The sequence below is a fragment of the Mizuhopecten yessoensis genome, unplaced genomic scaffold (assembly GCF_002113885.1).
Source record: "Mizuhopecten yessoensis strain PY_sf001 unplaced genomic scaffold, ASM211388v2 scaffold11151, whole genome shotgun sequence".
Classification (NCBI taxonomy): Eukaryota; Metazoa; Mollusca; class Bivalvia; order Pectinida; family Pectinidae; genus Mizuhopecten; species Mizuhopecten yessoensis.
The window spans coordinates 67,632-86,405 of record NW_018408905.1 but is presented as its reverse complement, the minus strand read 5'-3'; the positions used below and the strand labels follow the sequence as shown (position 1 = coordinate 86,405).

General features: G+C 34.0%; 1 protein-coding gene across 1 annotated transcript in view; it reads left to right on the top strand.

Annotated features, from left to right (window-relative positions):
* Positions 1-10,344: 10,344 nt before the first annotated feature.
* LOC110466961 overlaps positions 10,345-18,774 on the top strand; it is a 14,886-nt gene continuing 6,456 nt past the window's right edge. The window contains exons 1-6 of the mRNA XM_021523787.1: positions 10,345-10,829; positions 11,003-11,124; positions 11,955-12,111; positions 12,884-12,954; positions 14,720-14,873; positions 15,593-15,762. Coding sequence (XP_021379462.1) covers positions 10,679-10,829; positions 11,003-11,124; positions 11,955-12,111; positions 12,884-12,954; positions 14,720-14,873; positions 15,593-15,762 — 825 coding nt within the window. The 5' untranslated portion in view covers positions 10,345-10,678. The remainder of the gene's footprint in view (positions 10,830-11,002; positions 11,125-11,954; positions 12,112-12,883; positions 12,955-14,719; positions 14,874-15,592; positions 15,763-18,774) is intronic.

The window sequence follows — 18,774 nt, the reverse complement described above, 5'->3', positions numbered from 1 at the left end:
GAGGTCGTAGAGACATCAAAACGACGCAAGAGGCAAACTGATAGAAGAATCTACGTCGTAGGACAGGTTTCCATAAGTGCATTCCAGGCTATCAACCTAGACTGCTATCGTGGATTCAATAGATGATACTTTAAAACGACGGTAACAGACACAAATAATAACCCAGTTAACGGCTACACTGTCCGAGTCATACATATGACTTACCCCGGGGAAAGGTATGGAAATACGTCAGAATACGTCACAGCGGTCAAGGAAATGTCGAGTAACAGCGGTTCCAGTCAGTATACGTTTTGTCGAAGTGACGCTTGGGGATATATTCAAGCGTACAAAAACGCAGTAGTATATAATCCTGGTGTTTCAAGTGCAAGTGAACTGTCAGCGTCTGCTCGTTCCCATCTGAACTACCAAACAACAACCAATCCCATCAGCATTAAAGTGAAAATCCTGATTTCCGATGATGGCCCTTTCATTCACCGGAATAGAGAGTGGTACATAACCTCGATACAAAATCAGTTTCGGTTCTACACAAATTCTACTGTGATTAATTCTTTCCCAGAATATACACTAATTCCACTTGATGTTGGTCCGATGGAAGCCTATTCTATGTCTACTCGGACGACCGATTACGGACCAAGGTTATGGTATCCGTACCAAAATCCGGAAACAATGACCAAGTTTAAAATTTGTATGATAAAAATAGCTGTTGATGGACAAACATCAGGTCTTTCCTTCTTGGTTAAAAGTAAAGCTGGCCCAAATAGTGGAATTGAGGACACAATCCTAGGAGTACGTCAGGTCGCTGTGGAGAATGGTGGAGCTTGTATTGAATACAAATGCAGTGGCGCTTTCCCTTTATTTTCAAATATGCTGGCAGAAACTACACCTTACAGTCGAATAGATTATACAAAAGTTACGATAACTCCTGTCGGTAGATTGTGCACCGTGACATGGGAAGGCAAAATGAAACTACACTCTGTCAACCTCGGATCAAATAATCTCGGAAATGTATTTCATGAATGGCATATTCCTAATGCACAGCAGCATGGCATCTATATGAACGAAGAGTCAGACACATATGAATTAATAGCCTGGGACGACTCACGGAATACGACTCGGAATAAATGTAGGGAAGGCGTCAAAAGTCCGTTGTCGTTGCCTGCAAATCCGAGTATGAACGAAGTTGACCCGGCACTCAAGTTCACCTGTTTATAATTAGGTCCGTAACAAAAACAATGGTTTATAAAAACAATAGATTCCTCATCAAACGACACAGAGTAAAACCTCGATATAATGCCCCTTGTTCCCTTTACCACTTCACTCTCCGCCAACATATTTCAAGATCCCTTTGTGTATTTTCTTATGAAGTCCTTTATTTTTTGCGAAACCCCATTGTACACCAAAACTCCTGACAATTGGTTATTGTATAACTACGTTTAACTGTTGTACTCATAAAGACTTAGACATTTTAATCAATGTAGATAAATATACCGCTATTTTAACTGTATAACACGTAAAAGTACATCCTGTCGAAAAATACGCTTTAATGTGCTTATTTGAACTGTATATATTTCAAGTGATTTTGTCTAACTACTTTCATAAAATGAAATAATTGTAGATAGATGTACTCGCCATCAATTAGGTAGATTTTCGTTATTTTGTACTGTTATCATCTTCTTTCCTGTTGTTTGAATTGAATAAAAAAGTATACAATGTACGATGTATTAGACGTTTGTTTTTATTCCGATTCGAGTTTAAATTGATGAACTACGGACGGACAGACCGACGGACGGACAGGCGAACGGACAGAATGAATAAATAGAGTTTTGAAAAAAAAAAAATCATATCGTTCTGTTTTTATTTCTTGGTCTGCAAATTAAAAGAACAGTAGAACAAAATGCAATATTACTAGATTTAGACAATTAGGAATAGGCATATTTTGTAAGCTATTTGATCGAAGTTCCTGTGCAATGATAAATTCCATGTAATTCCTATATATCAAGCATATAAAACACTATACAAAGAAAGTAAAAAGAATCGACTTTAAAACCTTGTTTAAATTGTTTTAACAGCAAAGATCGTTGCATGAATACATTATAAAATGTAAAGTCTGTTGGTACACTCATGTCTGTAACCATATACGTATTTGTGTAACATCATATTTGATGTTCCACAAATGATTACGTTAAAGTGCGTTTTTTAATTTCGGCGTCATTTAAGGTATGTTGTTTTGTGACGTCATAAGGTATCATGACGTCATCATTTTCAGTGTTGTGTTGTTGTCCTGTCAACATAAATAAACATTCCTCTGCGGAACTCCTAAAGATGAAAATTCTAAGGAAGTAATAAGAAACTTTTTTCTATTTTTTTTTTATATGAAACCATCACAAGGACTTTGAATGTGTTTTATATATATTTATATATATTTGTTCACATATTTATCCTCTTTGACATTACTTCAAATTCGACACTCAGCTGCACATTTTGGTACAACTTTGAATGGCTGTGTGTCATATGCCGAACTTTTGCGTTGGTCGGGAAACGCAGTGGATAGCACACTCGCCTTTCACTAAAACGGTTTGGATTTGACTATAAATCAGTTTGGGTAACTTACCCGAACATGTGAGCTTTCTCCGTGCGCCCCTTTCCTTCCTCAGTTGTTGTCACTGGGCGCTTACATCCGGCTACCAACGTGTATTGTGATTGTTATAAATTAATGTGTATACTTCAGGCTAACATCATGCGCGCTTCCATCAGGACTAACACGTTTATGTTTATATATACGTTGATGAATTAAAATAAGATAGAACAAATATTGAATGTATCTGCTGCCAATAAAATCATGATATTATGTATAAGATCTATATATAATCCACACTCGTAGAACATTTCTTTTTATTTCTTTTCATAGCTAAGGCCACTTTTTACGCGTAACCATTCAAAAGTAGTTTTATTAGTCGAGAAACTCTCTATTATTAAATAGGTCCCAGTCGAGATACATTTAAACTACGATGAAATATTTTGTCGAATTTAAGCTCCTCGTTTGGGATTAGGTTACAGATGATTATCTCTCTTGATCAGTTAAAGGTAATACATCTATAAGTAAGTTTGATTTATTCAAAACACTTCCCCACACAGCAAAAATATGCAAGTGTGAAATCGTTCTCGGCAAGCAGGACCATCTTGTATAGCATGTCGTTGACTCAAAACATTTAATGATGCCCCAGGTATAAACCTCCAGGCAACCTGACAAATTTTGTCATGATTTGCGTTGTAAAACACAACATGATGTGGTGCGTGCCAGTGTATAACGTAACGTACTCCTGCAATGTAAGTCTACCTGCCTGAAGAGTATGTTAGTTAATGATATGGTACAAAGTCTGTCTTTCATTCATCCGGCGTCAACGTGTATTTGTATGCCCCCGCCATAAAATGGAGGGGCATATAGTGTTGCCCATGTCCGTCCCGTACCGTCCCGTCGCTCCCGTCCCGATTCAATGTAAACACTTAGCAACTTCATTCTTTCACAGATTTTGGTCAAACTTTATATAAAGGTCAAGTATGGGTATATCTCTGATATCCTGGTGCTTCAGGATGCTAATAACATACAGTAAAAACATGAAAATCAACTTATCGACTTTAAGTGTAGTACCATGTGTGTGTGTGCATGTTTCAGGGTATCAAGATCAAAGTGGTTGTAACTTTGTATAGTACACTGAAACTAATTTAACATGGCAGCGGGGGCATTTGTGTCTTACAGACATTTTCTAGTCTAAAACAGCTTCATTTGAATAACTCAGGGGCCCAACATCATGAAATTTGGTCAGCTAAAGGCTTGAATGAAGAGCTAAGAAGTTGTTTAAATAAATGTCCGTGGCACAATTCAAGACCAGAGGGGTCAATTGTTTAAAACATTGAACTTCTTTTGAAAAAGCAAGAGGCTCAGGATATCGATATTTGGCCAGTAGCATTTAAAGTTTTAACAATAAGCGACATGGACTCACTGCCAATGCCACAGGGATCAAATGTGTTCAAACCTTAAACAATTTTGGAAAATACAGATGCATACGACCATCGTATTCGGCCGGTAGCATGCTTGAATAAAGGGTTATGCAGTTTGTTTAAATTAATGATCTTGGTTTCCTATCCAGGTAACAGAAATCAAATGTGCTAAACCTTTCAAACTCTCCTGCTTAATAACCAAATGTATAGTATCATGGTATTTAGTCAGTGGCATCCAGAGCTGAACGTTTATTTACATTACGAATTATGTAGGTCTTTATCCCAGCATGCCACTGGCCAAATATCATCACCCTTGGTCGTTTGGTTTTACAGGAGAAGTTGTTAGAATATTTTAAAAACATTTTACTCCTTTGAACCTGAAAATGGGTCAAGATGGATCATTTGATCCTACTTGATAGCATTTTATCAAAGCGTGCGCTTGACTAAATAACATCACCCTAGGCCTATTGTTTATTACATAAAATCGTGTATTGAAAAAGTTGACGCCGAACGATGACGGCCAACGGACGCCGCTAAACGGCATAAGCTCACCTAGACCTTCGGGCTGGTGAGCTAAACCCAAATGAATTTTATGCATTTTACTATTTATTAATTATATCTATATATAAAACACAACTTTTAATTTTTATAATATGCAGTTTTTTCGTATAGTTTTATTATACAATATATTTCGATAATTGGTTTTAGTTGTGTTTCGTAGCTAGTTTGTGTTTTGTGTAATATGTCCAGGAAAAAAAAGAGAAAAAAAGAAGTAATTCAATACTTATGTTGTTTATTATTGAACAAATTCAAAAGATCTACAATTGATTAATGTTCCTTTGACCGTATGAAACTGATAACATTCAAATAATTCAAATAATTATCAAATAAGGTCGGGAGCAGAACAGTTTTGTCATTGCATTTTACAAAACATAAATTCCTCTGTCCGTCAAAACAAACATTTATAACTTATAACTATCACCAAGTCGATTTTATTTGTGATGTTATGTTCATATTGAGCCCGTCGATATACAAAGATCCCTGTTCTAGGACGTTAAGTGTCACCGCATAATATACCATATACTACATCGTAGGAGGCACGGTAGTCTAGTGGTAGGACGCCGGGCTTGAAACCGAAGGGTTGCGGGTTCGAGTCACGGCACGGCACTGTGTTGTATCTTTGAGCAAGATACTTTACTCCGCTTGTTTCGGTCTACTCAGCTGTGCTAGAATATATTGTTGAATACTAGCTGTGAGCGCTTTGAGACGACCTACAAACTAGGTTGTGATAACGCGGTATATAGAAGAATCACTAATTATCATTATTATTATTTTTATACATCGTCAATACACAAGGGCAACATATACCAAAGCCTCGACACCCACTATATAATATATACTACAACGTTGATAAACAGTGGGAAAATATACCACAGCGACAACGCACAATTTAACATATATATTACTGCGTCAAGTTAATAATAGCTAATTCTGATAATAGATTTAAAAGGCCTTATCAATCGCAAATATGTTTTGTGTCCGATTGTGTGTGAAAATAAGGTAAGGTTCGATGTTTACATCTGACGTGACGACCTTTTGTCATGTGACAAGAATTGTTGATCTAATCATCTGTCCATTGCGTGCTTAGTTTGCCGTGACATCTTGATAATTAACAAGGAAGTAAATTTAAATTAGACACAGTCTAAACTTCAAAATAAACCTATTTAAGTGTGCATGTATATAGCGCATAGTTAATCGCAATAATTGTAAGCGTACTTACTTAAGCACACTCACATTTTAGTGGAAAGGAGAACGTAAAATGTATTATGGCAATACTAAGTAAGCGGAATCGCAGTACCAATATTCTTTTATTAGCCCGAATGTCGTTTTCTGAAATAGACTGTAACAATGGGTTCTTTTATTAGAACGTATGTCGTTTTCTGAAATAGACTGTAACATTGGGTGAGCAGCTAATGTATCGAAACTTTCCTATAGAACGGAGAGTCAGATAATTGGGTGAAATTCAAGCATTTTTGTCATGTTTGTATGACCTTTAAAGTGGATCAAGTCATTCATTTGAACTATTTGGTATTTCTTTATCCAATCATTCTTCTTGCCAAATATCATTCCCATGGACCTATGGGTTGAAGGGAATCAATCGTTTTAAGAAAAAAAGTTGACGCCGTACGATGATGGACGAAAGACGCCGTACCACAGCATAAGCTCAATTTTCCCAAAAACAAACTAAAGCAAACGAGTTTTGCTTTTTATTCATTAGTTTTATCCTTGTTAAAAACGAAGTTTTAATTTCATATAAAGTCATTCATTATATTGTGTTATATATGTCAGCATTTTCTCGTGCACAACTGTAAGTATTTTATAAAACATATTTCTGAAATTGGTTTTAAACGTGCTGCTAGATTGCGTTTTGTGTGATTTGTCCCGAAAAACAAAACATGTTGTTTATTATTGGACAAAAACATCTTCAATATGTTACTGTACTACTGGCCAAATGAAAGTAATAAGACAGTTTTTTTTGACATGATGAAACTACAATGCCAGTTGGAGAAGTTACGATAAATCTGGGTATTGTTTATGTTACTTGTCCTCATATTTTGGTGAAACACCTCCTCATTTACGAGAGATATCTTTTTGTGACGACATTTGCTCTTTTGCACCGTGGTATTTTTTTTTTCTATTCTGCTTCCAAGGTATCAGTATGTGCATGCATGTCTTCTAATTATCGAATTCGTTAATTTGGTATTCAATTCAGAGATTAAGTATATCTAAGTGAAAAATTTTGTTTATAAACACTTTGTTATTAAGAAAAAACAAAACTATTCAATCAGGTCGGTGGCAGTACTGTTATGCCATTACATTTTTTCAAAACACGAAAACGTGAATACACATTTTAACACCTTTTTACTAGTATACGGTCGATATGTTTGTGATATTATCCTCATATTGATCCCAGTACTAGGACCTTCATAGTCAATACACCTGTTATCGGGCCTTAACTACATATCCTTGTTATGTACTTATATACAATAACATATCCTTGTTATGTAAGTATATACAATAACATATCCTTGTTATGTAATTATATACAATAACATATCCTTGTTATGGAATTATATACAATAACATATCCTTGTTATGTAATTATATACAATAACATATCCTTGTCTGTATGAAATTATTAACAATAACATATCCTTATCTGTATGAAATTATTAACAATTACATATCTTCGTTGGTATGAAATTATCAACAATTACATATCTTTATTATGCAATAATACCTTCTCTACGACTTTTGATATTAGAAGACTTTCCTTGTCTGTGATGTTAAGAACTTCTCAAGCTATATTTTCTTTCTGTTAATGCATTAGTCTGAAATTGGCGTTTAATAAACAGCTTTAGCTGATATTCATGTAATTTTTGAAACACGAGTTATGAAAAATAATAGCATAGCGGCTGCCCTATAGAGAGATTTGTGAAAAAAGACGTAATTTGTCTACAGGATTTTATGTTTCATAAATTATTTAATTTCTCATGACTAGCTTAGGTATTAAGGTCATAGGAGTGTATTGATAAACGGAAGTAGGAAGTACATCCCTTGTTGAAAATCCAATGTAGGGAGACAGTATCACAATTTCCGCATATTCTAATGTTTAATATTAAACTGATGAATATTGTATGTTTATTATTGACAGAACAGTGTTTTCTCTCAATATCAAAGTGTTTCAAAGCAATGCAGACATTAATTCAGGTGTGTTTTTATCAATGAGCTAAACGTATCCATTTTTCTGTACTTCAGGAAACCGGCTACCTAATTCACTACTGTGAATTTTTTCAAGGAAGATAACTCTTACCTGCAATTACTATGTGCATATGGTTTTATTATAAAATGTCAATTTTTAATCGTTTATAGATAATTTATTAGACATAATTTCAGCATTTATTAAATTGCTATACATTAATGCAATACTAATCTATGGTAGTGTCATGTTTATTGACATTATTTTGCAAAAAAATGTGTTTTTCATTTTTTTTTCCAAAGTCACTCCTTTTTCCATGAATTTCCATTTAAATTCCTTAAAATTTTGACAACCTCTATTTTTTGGTGGCTGAAAATGTTCTTTCCCTCAAAGCAATATAACTACAAAATTTGAAGAAATTCTACTGAGAAATGGCGACACAATCCTATTACCTTATTGAATGATATTTTTATACCATGTATGTTTTAGACGTTTTTACTATATTACCATTTATTTCGTCATGAATTTATACCTTACGAGTCTAAGGAACGTTTTACTATTAAATACTTACCATATTCGCCATTTCGATCTCCCCTTCGTTCATATTGTTACATATGTAGCGTCCTTCTTTTAACACATGCTAGTATTGTATACACTCTCCTTTTAACACATGCTAGTATTGTATACACTCTCCTTTTAACACATACTAGTATTGTATACACTCTCCTTTTAGCACATACTAGTATTGTATACACTTTCCTTTTCTGAAAAAAACACGTCTTTTATTCTTCCTCGACACGTTGTATATGTTTAAACCATATTTTTCTGATAAGTAAACACGATTCGAATTTTGAAATGTGTCACACAGTTACAATTTCTTACATTGCTAACCTTTAATTTGTTCGTGTCCCTTCCTTTTCTACAGTCTATAGGCGATCTGTGCGCTCATTACAACGAATCTAGAGCATACATTTATTTTAAATATTTTAGTAGAAATACATTACACTGCTATCCTTTAAAAAGACTATAGTTTGTTGTCTTCGCGGTCAATAACGGTTTTATTCATATAAATTGTTATAATTATAGTAAATAAAGACATATAAATAATTGTCCAGTGTCGCTGTATACAGGTAAACAATCCACTGTTCATAGTTACAACAACACTAAAATGATTAATAATGACAATTAAGTAATAATTTGAGGCATTATAATGGGAATTAAAGACATTACATCATTTATAATGACTTATAAAACTACATAGAGCGCTGTCCATACACAATTGCTTGTCAAGGTAAATTTTCGACACCCTAAAAACTAAAATTAGTTTTGTTTTACAACAATCAAAAACAACTAACATCAAAGTATATAAGTCATTTGTTGGCCCGGTTATAAACATGCAAAACAACCGAAGTTCAACGTTTTCTTTGATATTTATTAATGTAAACTTTCTGTACTTATTGCAAAAGGATACCATACTGTCGAGCTTTTTAATGAATGAATGTATATTCCCAGTAATTAGTTTTTTGCAGATTTTGAAAGCATATAAATCTACGCGGATTCATCCAACGTTTTCGTTTTTATTTTGTTATTGTTCGTTGTTTCATAATCAGATAACAAATATGGTCCGAAAACTCAAAATAATTTATTTAGCCAAGCATTTGGATGCGCACGCATATTCAGTTTCCTGTTTGTGATTCAAGCCTGTTTACAGAAAACCAAAACCGGAGACTATGCTTTGAAGCACCCATTTAAAACAAGCTTTATCTAACACGACCCGCCTTCAACCTTGAAAGAAGATTTGGAACTTCCCGAAGCCTGTCGTAACGATAATTTGATCATTGTGATATCTCCCTCGGCTAGTATTTTAACGGGGTTGAAACATGTGATAGTCGGAGAAAATAATACAGGTCGATAACTAAACAACACTGACTCAAAATATTTCCACGATCCAGGTCACAAAGAACAAAAATGGTGCTGTGATCTCAGTCAGTCATAGACCTAAAGATTAGCATCAAATTAAATATAATTCTCCAACACCTCAACTATCAATACTGCCTGTCTTCTATGACAATGGTCTCATTAAAGATTGCTGATAAGATATTAAAAACCTGCGTATCTTAATATCAGGTTAGCGTACACGTTAAGTTGACAAGATGACAAAAGGTTGGTATCGGATTTCAGGTAGCGTTTAAAGTCACCATTTATTGGATATGTTCGGTTAGCTTGATACTGCAATGTTTAGAAAATTACAATAATGATATATATACTCTTAAGATGTAAAAATATAACGTGCCTTTATTTATTGTCAAATATCAACATACATTAACAAAAGTTTAATAATACCTTTTTTATATAACGGAGGTCAAGGAACAGAATGCACGCTATGGTGTTCGTACGTGAGAATTTAACCCATTCACCCCTAAAGTCACATTTGAACTCTACCAAATCAAAGACTTAACAGGTCCATTTAAAATATGTAGGGATGAATGAGTTAAAGATGTTTAATACAACAGCAGATATGATTAACAGATTAACTTTGCGCCGGTGAATGCTTTGATCCAATCTAGAACGCTAAAGCCTTAGTTTTAAAACAACGGGATGCCAGAACACTCGAATAATGCCGGTGTTAGTCGCGTTATATTAAATGATATACAATTGATATTTTTAATTTAAAGTTACTGAAGTATCATACAATCGACTAGTTGTGTTAACACGAAAAATGTGGTGTTTGGAATCTCTTCTCTATGATCTACAGTGATATACTATGATATACAACGGATATGTTATAATAGACCTGGACCATAACAGTTATAATGCTTCAATTGGGATATAGGTATATACATCGTTAATTTGTCGGTTTTGTGAGTGATGAGCATAGTTAGAAATGACGAATAACGGCCGGGGATACCTCTATCAAACATGTATAGAGTCGTATGGACCATTGGGCAATGCTTCCTGATGTGTTTATCTAGTGGATTAACACATGGGATTGACATTAATATAGACAAAGGGATTCATTCACGTGATCTACAACCACTGATCAAAAGCACGGATATACTACCCCGTCAAGGTATTTCAATAATGGTTTTCTGTTGAATAATGTATATATTAGATGGAAGTTAAGGTGAAAAACAGTGTATCTTAAGTTGAAATTTACCATTTTTATGTGATATTAAAGGTAGTGTTTGTATTAAATTAAGAACGCATTAATCATTAAATTAACCGGAAACAACTTTGTTGTAGATATTCATTCTCGTGTCAAGCGGGATTTAACGAAATTTCAAACTATAGCTGAGAATACGGGCTGGAAGGCGTACAGGAGGGGCTCCACAGATTTGTCTATTGTACTGGACCAAATTAATCTGGTACACATTTTTGTTATTGTATTGATAAGCTGAATGTTCAATCCATTTACAATATTTTAATGCTGTTTGAAATTTAGATTGATATAGAGAAAATTATAAAAAAAAAAAGTTCTGAAATGATACGATGTTTCATGCTAGGGCGAAAATTGTAGGAAAAGAATATCGCAGATTGCCTACATTTATTGAATAAACACAAAACATCTGCTGCAACTTCTGAAAGGAAAACAAATATAATTGCAAAATGGAAGACATAATGTACATGTCTCTACATTAATCATAAAAATAGAAACAAAAGCGAAGTAAATAAAAACTAATTGGAACTTGATTGATTAGTTCATTCAGAATGGTATCGATTGGCAGGGTGTGTGTTGAATAAACACCAGCAAAATCTATAACCGTCTAAAAAATGGTGAAATGTCTGGAAAAAATATTCTTAGAGTAATATCCATTCGTATGTTTACTAGACCTATGAATAATAAAGCTTAATATTCATTTTGCTGTTGTTTTTTTTTTTTTTTTTTATAATTGAATGAATTTCGACATATAGTACATGGCAGTTATGTGATGTTTTGCATAGACAATTATGATTATAAACAAGTTGAATAAAACATAAAATTCGCGTTGACTTTTCCCTAACTATTCGTGAAATTTATGGTTAAACATATATAAATTTGCAATCAAAGTTTAACACAAATTATCAAGAAACTATATAACAAGTGATGGAATATTGGCACAGTAATGTATTAAGCCTTGCCCGTCATACAATATAGCATTATAACATAAAAAGAAAGACAAAAAATAATAGAATAACACTTTACGTAATATTCCAGAGTGGTATGTCATCACAGTCAATGCTATCGCAGTACACACAAACAGTAGCTGAAAACGACACAATGGAAGTTACAGTTGACTCGGATATGACCTCTATGTATATATCTATAACGGGGCCTACCATGCTTTATGATGCTTTCTTAAGGAACCCATTAGGTATGTACTTTGTGTGTGTGCATATGTTTTTTTCTGTGTCTTTCATTTTGTTTTTGTGTCACTTGGATCCGTGTTTTTTCCGTTTTGCATTTAAGTTCCATGTTTTTCCTTTTTTATTTTACATATCCATTGCAAGATTCACTATAAGCATTATCAGAAGAAATTGCGTTCATAGAGCTATGAATGAAATTCGATCAGCGTCATTTTGAAGCTTCTCTACCTGTCTCGAATAAGATGAGACAACCGTTAGAAGCAAACATTTTGCTGACTTTTGGATCGTTAGCACTGACGACACGGACACTTCAATATCGAAAATTCAGGGAATATCTTTATTAACGTCAATGACAACTAAAACTCTAAAATGTTAATTTAAGGATTGAACATTTTATTTTCAATATTCATGTCGGTATGAACGCAATTAGGTTAACATCATGTTTACCATGAAGCTATATTGAATATATAGATGACTGATTTGCATTCATACCACTATGAAATTAAAATTATGCTACTCAATCCTTATATGTTGATGCTTTAGCATACATGTCCTATTTTCATCCACCTATGATCTTAATTAGGTCATGGGATTGTTCTTAAACTACATCGTTATTGAAATAAGTGATCAACGGATGAGTAACGATAATTTCTTATGTGTTCATATTGTGATGGTCAAGTTATGTCCGAAAAAGCATTTAGTTAACTTGGCCGAATAACTATGAGCACACCCTTTGTCAAAGCATCAATATCATCATTTCATTATTTTCATTTGTTCCAGGTGTCTACGAGTTTGCTGGCAACACGTCATCAAAATGGATGGAGAACAACACCTTGATTATGTCTGTCCAGGTAAAATATCTCTCCTGGTAAACATATCTCTCCGGGTAAACGTATTTCTATAGGTAAACATATCTCTCCAGGAAAACATGTCTTTCAAGTAAACATATCTCTCCATGTAAACATATCTCTCAGATAAACTTGTCCCTCTAGGTAAAAATGTCTCTCAGATAAACATATCTCTCAGGTAAACATGTCTCCTAGGTAAAAACATGTCTGTCCATGTAAACATATCTATCTGGGTAAACATGTCTGTCGAAGTAAACCTGTCTCTCAGGTAAACTTGTCTCTCAAGTATACATATATATCTAGTAAAGATATATCTCCAAATAAAAATGACTATAAGGGAAACAGATCTCTCCACGTAAAAATGTCTCTGAAGGTAAACATGTCTTTCAGTTAAAAATATCTCTCCAAGTAAACATATCTATCAAGTTAATACATCTTTCCTGGTAAACATGTCTCTCAGGTAAACATATCTCTCAGTTTAACATGTTTCCTTCGTAAAAATGTCTTTCCAGGTAAACATATATATCTAGGTAAACATGTCTGTCCAAGTAAACTTGTCTCTCAGGTAAACATGTCTCTCAAGTTTACATATCCTCCATGTAAACATATCTGCCAGGTTAACATATCTGCCAGGTTAACATATCTGCCAGGTTAACATATCTGCCAGGTTAACATATCTGCCAGGTTAACATATCTGCCAGGTTAACATATCTGCCAGGTTAACATATCTGCCAGGTTAACATATCTGCCAGGTTAACATATCTGCCAGGTTAACATATCTGCCAGGTTAACATATCTGCCAGGTTAACATATCTGCCAGGTTAACATATCTGCCAGGTTAACATATCTGCCAGGTTAACATATCTGCCAGGTTAACATATCTGCCAGGTTAACATATCTGCCAGGTTAACATATCTGCCAGGTTAACATATCTGCCAGGTTAACATATCTGCCAGGTTAACATATCTGCCAGGTTAACATATCTGCCAGGTTAACATATCTCGCAAGTGCACACGTCTCTCCATGTAAACATATCTCCCAGGTAAAGATATCTCTCCTGGTAAACATGTCTCTCCAGGTTAACATGTCTTTCATGTTAGCATGTCTTTCCAAGAAAACATGTCTCTCCAGGTAATTTTTTTTTGTTCTCCTGGTAAATATATCTATCAAAGTAAATATGTCTTAGACAAACAGACCTCTCCATGTAAACATGCCTGTCCAGGAAAACATGTCTCCCAGATAAACAAATGTTACCAGGTAAGCATATATCCCAAGGTAAACATTAATATCCAGTTAAACAATTTACCTCCAGGTAAACATATATCTCAAGGTAAACATATATCTCAAGGTAAACATTTCTATCCAGTTAAACAATTTACCTCCAGGTAAACATATATCTCAAGGTAAACATTTCTATCCAGTTAAACAATTTTCCTCAAGGTAAACATATATCTCAAGGTAAACGTTTCTGTCCAGTTAAACAATTTACCTCCAGGTAAACATATACCTCTAGGTATTTCCAGGTAAACATATATCCCCAGAAAAACATATGCCGAATTAATCATTTGTTTGTGACCTGTAGTTAACTCTATAAATAATAACGCTGTTTGCTTCTTCACAAATAAATAAGTGATGAAGAAAAACGTGTCAAAAAGAAAAACGGCAGTCAGTATGAATTTTAAAAACCGGAAACTATTCGATTCTTCGTTTTTTATCAGAAAGCTTAGCAAAATTAAAACCCACTTGAATCCATTTTCGTATGATTTAGAAACTTCCTGTTGGTACGTGGTTTTTGATACGGATAGATGGCAGAGAATGGAATGTCAACATCACAGCAGACACTGGTATAAGAATAGACTTCCAGTTGATACAGACAGACGGTACCGGCTTCCATACAATTCTGGACCGAAGTCCGATCGCTGGTAAGGTCATGTTTCCTGTCAGAATACATCTGTAAACAACAAAGTCTTGAACGTTTACATCATATTCAATTTTTGTACTTTCTTAAACTAACATATTCTCCTGTATATCGTTATAGAAAGTATTTACGTCAATAATTCTAACATGTCCTTAAATGATTTCAGTTGTCCATAGGCCATTGAACCCCGTCGTCCATCGCTACAATAAAACTAAGAGTTTTTATATTAACCATCCCTACAAAAAGAAAATTAATTTTAATATCAAAAGGATGACAAAACAATGTTAGAGTTTTTATAATAACCTTGACTACAATAAGGAAATATTATGTACTGAATATAACCACGTCCATACATTAACATTAGGATGTTTTAAAGTATATTCTGAGTTGGCCTTATGTCATTATCTTTTGATCACAGAGCAAGGACTGGGACCTCTGTTATCGCTAATGGCCAATCTTACATGCACTTTCTTTGATGTTATTGTTATAAGCTACCAGCCATGAACACACACATCTTGAAAATAAAAAAAAAGATATTTCATCTTAAATAATCATTCATCCGAATTCAGAATATGTTCTTAGTGAAAACAAGTTTATTTTATGTTTAAGTTTGCACTTTTTTTATCATTAGTTAATGTATTATTTACCTAACTTTAACTTAAGTTCTTTAATCTTCATGTATAATGCTTATCTAATGTCTTTAGTATATTTATATTTGTACAGGACGAATGTACACGCTTGCGATAATAGCCTCAAATATCGACTCGAGTTTCACGGCGTCGTCTTATTCTCTACATGACGAGGAAGGTGACCTAATAGCAAATGCAACACTCAACATGTCATTCACACATGCAAGGAGTATTGGGTATGCCGAAGTAACGATTCCATCGTCGGTATGTATGACACTGCCCTTCAAGCTAAATGTGTATATTAGTATGCAAGAGTCTCTTAATAATAAATAAATAATATACAACATTCGATATAGCGCCATATCTAGCTACATATATATTTACATTCTTGATGTTTGTTCTGTACCTGAATCAACAAAGTAAAAACAACTGCCATTATACCATGAATACAACGATTCTCGTGCAACCAGTCAGCTGATTTCACACACAATGATAATTTCATATTACTAGAATAGTACCGTTTCTGAGAAGAGTTATCTTCCCTCCTCCAATTACGTAGTTGCAAGAAATAATAATAATCATTACAAAAATAAAAATAAAATGTTGCACCATTGTACTTTATAAAAAAAAATGAAATTTGAAATTCAAAAAATAAATTATTATAACTTTTTAATATTAAATACTGACTTCCGACTCGCAGCCGGTTCCTCGTGGTCACGAACTTTCTAACACCCAAACGTCCGGCTGGGTAATCTCCGTGACATCAACTTGCACATCAAACCCAGAGAACTTTGTAACGACACAAGGGACTTCATCCATCAACTTATTATCATTTACATCTTCAACGGCTGTACATTTAACTTCAAATATGCTTTATGCCTGCTCCCGACAGGTGTCCTGGATGCTAACTATGGTGACCGATGATTTGAAATAGTGCGGACATTACTTATTTAAATATATAATATGCATTGCTTAAAAAAAACACCCATCATATAAGATCAATTTTCAAAAATGAAAGGAATATAAACTGATCGGCGGAAGTCGAACATTTGAAGTTTGTGTGTAGGCAGGAGTTCTGGCTGTTCCATTTTTATGGTTTTCTGTCCGATACTAGTATTAAATTTACAAAAAGTGTTTTTTTTTTTATTGTAGTTCATCGTAACGTACATATATGAATTGAATGGATTTTTTTTCATGTACATTGCGCAATGTATAGCAGTAGCTGATTAACATATCTTCTGGAGAACGCTCCACAGGATATGTAGATCAGCTACTGCTATCCATTGCAATGTATATAAAAAAATCCATTCAATCCATATACGATTTATACAATCAATGCAATTAGCATATACATTAATCAATACAATTTTGGGGAATTCGTAGGAGTTGCCTTATCAGGCGCTAACTACTAGTCCTATGTTGTAAAAAGCAACAAATATGAACCCCCCTGCGGAAGCAATGGTACTTTTTTATGTTTGAGAAGCGCGACGAGACCAAAAACTGCTACATATATTGCAAAAAGATTGAATACCTGTATATGCATATTTCCTCTCTTTGAAATCTCCTTTATATTCTTTTATGTTGGTGGCGTCACCTCGTTTTAGCCCGGTGTTAGAACAGCGTGACCAGACAGAAAGAGTGTCGCCATGCTTCCGAGCCCAGTTTGAAAGGTTTTACTGCCATATAGATTACCATTGAAACGTCATCATATGATTTAAGATGTTAAACAAAATCCCTTAGAATGGTTCAATATCACAACACACGTCATATAGAGAAAGGAATACACATCACAAATAAACAGAAATAAATACAAGATAAAGAGTCCGATGTTTAGGGCAAGAGAGGGAGACCTCATAACATCATACCAATAATTACATGAAAAAGCACCAAGTTTAGGGACCAGGGAGGAAGGCATCTCAAACTATATTTATTGTCCTATTTGTGATGCCTTCTTCCTTGAGTGGTAGATAGGCCTAGACGTCACAAGTTTAAACGCCACCACCGTGTCTGTCATCTTCCATAGCAAATGTTAACAATCTACCGGAAGTGTGCGCAGCAGAAATTGGGGAAATCCCTGTCGCTTCGATATTTAAGTCGATTTAATTATCTACTGATATCTAAAGTGTATAATATTGTTTGAATAATGAGGAGATTGTCTTCTAATTTCAGCAGGTATATAATATGTATAGGTTCTTAGAATAATTCAGGTAATGATTCACATGAAATATAAATATGACGTCTGTCGGAATTCCCGTTTTTCTTCCTTTTCATTGGCTAGAAGTTAACGACCCAAATCCCAGCCGGCGGCTCAAATATAATAGCAATAAATTCTGGGTTAGTCAAAAAGGCAGGCACCACAAAAATAATAATAATAAATGCCAGGTAAGTCAGAGAGGCAGGTACCACAAATATAATAGCAATACATACTGGTTAAATCAGAGAGGCACGCATCACAAATATAATAGCTATAAATACCAGGTTTGTCAGAGAGGTAGGCATCATAAATATAATAGCAGTAAATTCCGGGGAAGTTAGAGAGGCAAGCACCATCAATGAAAAAGCAATAAATACCGGGTAAGTGAGAGAGGCAGGCACCACAAATATAATAGAAATAAGAATCAGGTGAGTCAAAAATGCAGGTACCACAAAAATAATAGAAATACATATAGAGTTTGTCAAAAGGGAAGTCATCACAAAATAATAGAAATAAATACCGGGTAAGTCAAAAAGGCAGGCATCACAAATATAATAGAAATAAATACCGGATAAGTAAAAAAAGGCAGGCATTACAAATATAATAGAAATAAATACGAAAGTAAACGGCATTAATGAAAGGCAAGAGTACGATAAATAAAACATAATGATAGCAATAATTACAAGTAAAGACCCCAAGTCCAATTCAGGTAGTTCAATTTTAAATGGGACCAAGTTTTGATTTATAGGCTATATTGATTTTCGAAATATTATTCTTATGAAATATATAAAACTACATATTTTTAAAACTCAAACGAGAATTATGTAGCCGCTACCGAGAACTTATTTTTTTTTAAAATAAAATGTCAAAGCATTTATTGATGTATTTTTTATTTTGCTCTTAGATATTATCTATAGAATTGATTGATATATTGGATGTTAAAAGGTTCTTAAAAAGCCTTTTCTTGGAATGAAATAATATATTTTCTTAGCAATTGAAAATTTCTCTTATCTTCTTCGTGATATGTTATAGTAAATTGATTGAAATATGGCCGGAATGCTTAATATTGAGCCCCCACCCCC